Source organism: Aphelocoma coerulescens, chromosome 31 (genome assembly GCF_041296385.1).
Source record: "Aphelocoma coerulescens isolate FSJ_1873_10779 chromosome 31, UR_Acoe_1.0, whole genome shotgun sequence".
Taxonomy (NCBI): Eukaryota; Metazoa; Chordata; class Aves; order Passeriformes; family Corvidae; genus Aphelocoma; species Aphelocoma coerulescens.
In genome coordinates, this window is record NC_091044.1 from 105,517 (window position 1) to 111,517 (window position 6,001).

The 6,001-nt window shown below is 68.0% G+C and overlaps 1 protein-coding gene across 1 annotated transcript; it reads right to left on the bottom strand.

The window, feature by feature from the left end:
• Nucleotides 1-287: 287 nt before the first annotated feature.
• WDR45 (WD repeat domain 45) lies at nucleotides 288-5,970 on the bottom strand. Its single transcript, XM_068998249.1, has 10 exons — nucleotides 5,774-5,970; nucleotides 5,355-5,429; nucleotides 4,605-4,709; nucleotides 4,165-4,261; nucleotides 3,447-3,541; nucleotides 2,708-2,787; nucleotides 1,579-1,787; nucleotides 1,091-1,192; nucleotides 870-1,012; nucleotides 288-454 (listed from the first exon to the last, which is right to left on the bottom strand). Exons 1-10 carry the CDS (start codon nucleotides 5,820-5,822, stop codon nucleotides 345-347), a joined length of 1,065 nt encoding a protein of 354 aa, XP_068854350.1. The 5' UTR covers nucleotides 5,823-5,970; the 3' UTR covers nucleotides 288-344.
• Between the last annotated feature and the right edge of the window lie 31 nt (nucleotides 5,971-6,001).

Here is a 6,001-nt window from a genome sequence, read left to right on the forward strand (position 1 = left end):
CCCTCCCCCCACTCTTAAAGGGCTACACACGTGCCATTCCCCCCCCCCCCCCCATCACCAGCACCCCGGGACCCCCAAACCCCCCCTGGGCCAAAGGCTGGGCCGGACCCAGGGCCGGGGGCAGGGGGCAGAGGGGGGGGGACACCTCCCCCCCCCACATCACCGCGGGGGGGTCCCGGGCGCAGCCGGGGCACGCGGGGGGACCCCAGTTTTGTATCCCCCTCCCCTTTTTTGAGGGTTTTATAAATCCCCTTTGTTACGCCGAGACACCAGTAAAGAGACCGGGCGAGACTTGGGGTGTTTTGGGAGGTTTTGGGGGTTCCCCGGGGGGGGTCCCGGGGGGGTCAGAAGTCGTCGTCGTCGCAGATGTCCAGGAAGACGTCGAAGGCCTCGCGGTTGCAGTTCCCGTCGGGGCTGAACACGTACTTGTGGAACGTCCCGTCCACGCACACGGCTGGGGAGCGGCTTGGGGGGTCAGGGGGCTCCAGGGGGACCCCAGGGGTGCAGGGTGGAGGTTGGGGAGGGTGAGAGGGTCCCTGGGGGGGCTCCCAGCGGGTTTTAATGGATGCCTGGGGCTTCCCGGGAAAGGCAGGGGGGAGTTTGGGGGGGGTCACAGGGGACTTTTGGGGGAAATTTGGGATCCCAGGTAGGGGAGTTTGGGGGGGTCACAGGGGACTTTTGGGGGAAATTTGGGATCCCAGGTAGGGGAGTTTGGGGGGGGTCACAGGGGTCTGGGGTGCGTTAGGGGGGGATCTGGGTGTGGCTGTGGTGGGTTGTGGGTTCCCTGGGTGTATTTTGGGGTCCTGGGGAGGAAACTGGGGGTTCCCAGGGAGTATTTGGGCCCCCGGGGGTGTTTTGGGGGCGCTCACCGATGACGGAGCTGGGGCTGCGGCCGCCCCTCCCGAAGGCGCAGACCCCGGGGGCCTCGGCCGGGATGGTGAAGCTGGCGAGCGACCACTGCGACTCCACGTAGGGGCCCAGCACGGGGCCCACCTTCCCCACCCGCGCCAGCCTGGGGGCAGGGGGCGTCAGGGGGGTCCCGGGGGGCTCTGGGGTGCCCCCCCTGCCCCCACTTTGACCCCCCACTCACGCCGAGCGCCGGTTGAGCCGTGTGTCCCGCAGGGCGAAGACGTGGCCGGTGCCTTTGTCGCTCGCCGCGCACAGGAAGGAGCAGTCGGGGCTGAAGGCCAGGCTGGGGGGGGCGGACACACCCCAGAACCCCGTCAGGGGTGGGGGGGGGGACACCCCAAAACCTGCTCGGGGGTCCCCGAACGCTCAGATCCACTCACAGCCCCCCCCCGTGCCACCGGCAGAGCCAGACGGGGTCCGTGAGCTGGAGCCGCTCAACCAGGCGGAGGGGGAACCCCGAAACAGGGCGGGGTGGGGGGCAGCGCCCCAAACCCGGGCTGGGCGGGATCCCCCAAACCCTCAGATCCACCTCCAGTCCCTCCCAGTGCTCCCAGTCCCACCAGTACAGTGTGGCCCAGTCGGTCCCCTGGCTCAGCTCGAGCAGGGGACACCCGGCGGTTCCCACCGCCCCCCAGCTCCCCCAGTCCCTCCCAGTGCCCCCAGTGGCACCAGTAGAGCGTGGCGGGGTCGGTGCCGCGGCGCAGCTCCAGGAGCCGGGCGCGGCTCTGGGTGCAGAAGAGGCGGATCAGGGTCCCCCTGCGCGAGGCCGAGGCCACCAAGGTCCCCGGGGGGCTCAGGGCGGCACAGCCGACCTCGCTCTGGTGGGCGTTGATGGTCACCGGCGCCGAGGACGTGCCCGGCTTGGCCGAGCCCAGGTCCTGCGGGGAACAGGGCTGAGGGACCCCCCAGGGCTTCCCCAGAGCCGCCCAGCAGCACCCCAGGGCTCCCAGTATCACCCCAGTGCAGCCCAGCATCATCCCAGTGCTCCCCAGTACACCCCAGGGCTCCCAGTATCACCCCAGTGCAGCCCAGCATCATCCCAGTGCTCCCCAGTACACCCCAGGGCTCCCAGTATCACCCCAGTGCAGCCCAGTAACATCCCAGTGCTCCCCAGTACCATCCCAGTGCTCCCCAGTACACCCCAGTGCCGCCCAGTATCACCCCAGTGCTCCCCAGTACACCCCAGGGCTCCCAGTATCACCCCAGTGCAGCCCAGTATCACCCCAGTGCTCCCCAGTACACCCCCAGAGCCGCCCAGTAGCACCCCAGTGCTCCCCAGTACACCCCCAGAGCCGCCCAGTATCACCCCAGTGCTCCCCAGTACACCCCAGTGCCACCCAGTATCACCCCAGTGCCACCCAGTATCACCCCAGTATCACCCCCGGTGCTGCCCAGTATCACCCCAGTGCTCCCCAGTACACCCCAGTGCTCCCCAGTATCACCCCAGTGCCGCCCAGGTCCTGGCAAAGGAGGGGTGAAGGGATCAGAGACCCCCCAGCGCTCCCCAGTGAGTTCTCAGTGCCCCCCCAGGTGCACCCCAGTATCCCCAGTGCAGCTCAGGTCCTGGGGGAAAGTGGGGCCAAGGGGGGTGAGGGACCCCCAGTGCTCCCCAGTTTCACCACAGCCCCCTCACCGTTCCCTCCCAGTCCTCTCCATTCCTGTCCAGTTCCCCCAGTCCTTCCCAGCATCCTCAGTTCTCCACAAACCCCTCCAGCCCCCTCCCAGTGACCCCCAGTCCCCCTCTCTGCCCTGCCCAGCTCCCTCCAGTCCCTCCCAGTATCCCCAGTAGGGCCCTCACCACCAGCTGGAGGCTCCCACACTTGTGTCCCGGGAACACCAGTAAGGCCCGTTCCAAACTGGGACAGAGATCCACGATCCCTGGGGGGAGGAACCGGACATTGGGGTATCCCTGCCCCCTCAGCTCCCCCAGGACATCGGGGTCCCCCTAAATCCCCCCCAGGACATCGGGGTCCCCCCTGGGTATTGGGGTCCTCCAGGGTTTTGGGGTCCCCCCTGAGTCCCAGGCTCTCCCTCATTCACTGGGGTCCCTCCCTGTGCTTTGAGGAGTCCCTGGGGGAAGGTTTGGGGTTCCCCCTTTGGGATTCTGGGGTCCCTCCCAACGCCCCCAATAAAGAGAATGGGCGGTTGTTTGTCCTGGACACCTGGGCCCCCCCAGGTCCCCCCTTCCCAAACCCCCCGAGGTTCTGGGATCCCTCTGGGGTTTTGGGGCCATCCCTGAGTTTTGGGATGTCCCTTGGTGGGGTTTTGGGGTCCCCCCAAACCACCCCCAGCAGGAAAAACAGGGAGGGGGCTCTGTCCCAGATACCTGGGTCCCTCCCACCCTCAAACCCGTCCCTGCCGATTTTAGGGCCCCCCCAGGTTCTTGGGGTCCACCCCATGTTTCGGGCTCCCCTCAGTCTGGGCTCCCCCCAGTTTGGGATCCCCCCAGTTTTCAGGTGCCCCCACTTCAGGCTTTCCCCCAGATTTGTCCCCCACCCCGTTTTTGGGGTCCCCCGCCGTTTTTGGGGTGCCCCCACCTTTGGGGTTGTCGCGGGTGTCGAACTCGAAGAGCTTGGTGGGGCGGTGGGGGAAGGAGAACACGTACAGGCGGCTCTGCAGGGCCACCACCAGCCTGGGGGCACGGGGGGCTTCAGGGGACCCCCACGGCTGGGGCACCCCCAGCTACCCCCCCAGTCCTCCCAGTTTACCCAGTTACCCCCCGGCACCCACCATGTCACATACGCACAGCCAGGAGCCGTGGGGGTCCCTCCCAGTGCCCCCAGTTAACCCCCCCAGTCTCTTCCCGTCGCCCCCAGTGTCCTCCCAGTGTTGACCCAGTTCTCCCCAGTCCCACCCAGCACCCCCGGCACTGCCAGTGCTGCCCCAGTCACCGCAGTCTCCCCAGTTTACCCAGTTACCCTCCCCAGTCCCACCCGTCGCGCTGCAAGCGCACGGCCAGCGCAGCTTTGGGTGCCTCCCAGTCCCCCCTCAGTGCTCCCAGTCCCTCCCAGTCCCCCCCATTGAGCACTGGTGTGGGGAAGCTGAACTCCAGCCCCAGCACCCCAGTCCCACTCGGTGCCCCCCAGCTGCCCCTTCCCAGTCCCTCCCAGTGCTCCCAGTCCCTCCCGGTGCTCCCAGTCCCTCCCGGTGCTCCCAGACCCCCACAGTGCTCCCAGTCCCTCCCGGTGCTCCCAGTCCCTCCCGGTGCTCCCAGTCCCCCACAGTGCTCCCAGTCCCTCCCGGTGCTCCCAGTACCTGTCGTGCCGCATGCGCACGGCCAGCACCGGTTTGGGGAAGCTGAACTCCAGCACCAGTTTGTCCTTCCCCTCCCGGGCGTCGTCCCAGATCAGCACTGGGGGGGCCGGGGGTCAGGGGGGACACCCCGGTATCGGGGACCCCCCCAGGGCCGGGGGGTGACACAGGGGGACCCTGACACTGGGGAGCCACCGAGGGCCAGGGGAGTGATGGGGGGACCCCACATCGGGGGGGTCCGGGGCTGCCCCAACACTGGGGACCCCGGGGGGGGCTGTCAGGGGCTGCCCCAAAATCGGGGACCCCTCCAGGAGGTGTTGGGGAGGACCTCGAAACTGGGCGGCCCTGGGTTTTGGGGAGCCCTGCCAAGGGAACTTGGCCTCCCCCCAGGCTTTGGGGGACCTGTCAGGGCACCTGGGGCCCCCCCCGGTTTTGGGGCGCACCTGAGGCATCGGGAAACTTGGGGTGACTCCCCCCGCCCACGATGGCCAGGAGGTTGGAGCGGTGCAGCATCTCCACGAGCCCCACGCTGCCGACCTGCTCCGCGTCTGGGGGCACCCTGCAATCAGGAGACCCCCCCAAACCCGAGGGACCCCCCCAAACCCGAGGGACCCCCCCAACCCCAGGGAGCCTCCCAGCCCAACGCTGCCAATCTGCTCCATGTCTGAGGGGACACCCCAAATTTAGTGACTCCCCCAAAGCCGGGCAGAACCCCCCCCCTTCCCCAGAGCTCAGAGACCCCCAAAGTAGAGGAGCACCCCCAAATAGGAGAGACCCCCCCAAAAGCTGAAGGACTTCCCCCAAAATTTAGCCCTCCCCCCACCAGGCCTGGGGACCCCAGAACAGCCCAAGCCCCTCCAGAACTGCACCTCCAGCTTAAAGATCTCCCCAGACGCCCCCAAAAAGCCTCTCCTCGATTTAGGAACCACCAAAACACCCCCCCTCCTCCCAAAAACTGCCCCCACCCTCAGGTCTAGAAACTCCCAAACACCCCCCCGGTTTAGGAACCCCTCCAAAGCGCCCCCCCACCCTCCCGGGCCCGCGGGACCCCAAAAGAGCCCAAACTTCCTCCCCCCAGCCCCTTCGCTGGACCTAAAGACCCCCAAGGGATCCCCAAGCCCCCCGCCCCCTCCCTCACCCCACGACCCCCGCAGAGGAGGGGGGGATCCCCCAAGGTCCCCAGGACCCCTCACCCAGGTGCCCCTTTTCCATCAGCGGCTCCACGTTGAAGATCCGGACCCCCGAGTCCATCGCGACACAGAAACAGCCTGGGGGCCACGGGCGGGGGTGAGGGGGACACCCAAGGGGCTTAGGGGGGCACCTGGGGGGGTTTAGGGGGTCCTGGGGGGCGTTGGGGGTCCCCAGAGGGACTCGGGACGGCACCTGGGGGGAAGCAGGGGGTCGCTGGGTGGGTGTGGGGGGGCTCTGCGGGGCCCTGGGGGCTGTTTGGGGGTCGCTAGAGGGGGGCGGGGGGATCCCAGGAGGGTATTGGGGGGTTTTGGGGGTCTCCGAGGGGGGACACCTGAGGGGTTTGGGAGTCCCGGGGGGTTTCAGGGGTCCCGGGGGCTGTTTTGGGGGTTCTGGGGGGTGTTTTGGGGGTCCCCCCACTCACTCTGGTCCTGGTTGAAGCGCAGGCTGTTCACCCCCCGCGCCTGCGCCATGGCGGGACGCGCCGGCAGTGGCGGAGCCGCTTCGGGGGCAGAAAGGGGGTAACGAAGGGTCCCCAAAACCCGCCGGGATCTCGCCAAAAACACCAAACCCCCCCCAAAACCCCCCCAAAACCCCCCAAAACGCTCCGGCCGCGACCGAGGGGAGCTCAAACCATCGAGACGCCTCAGAA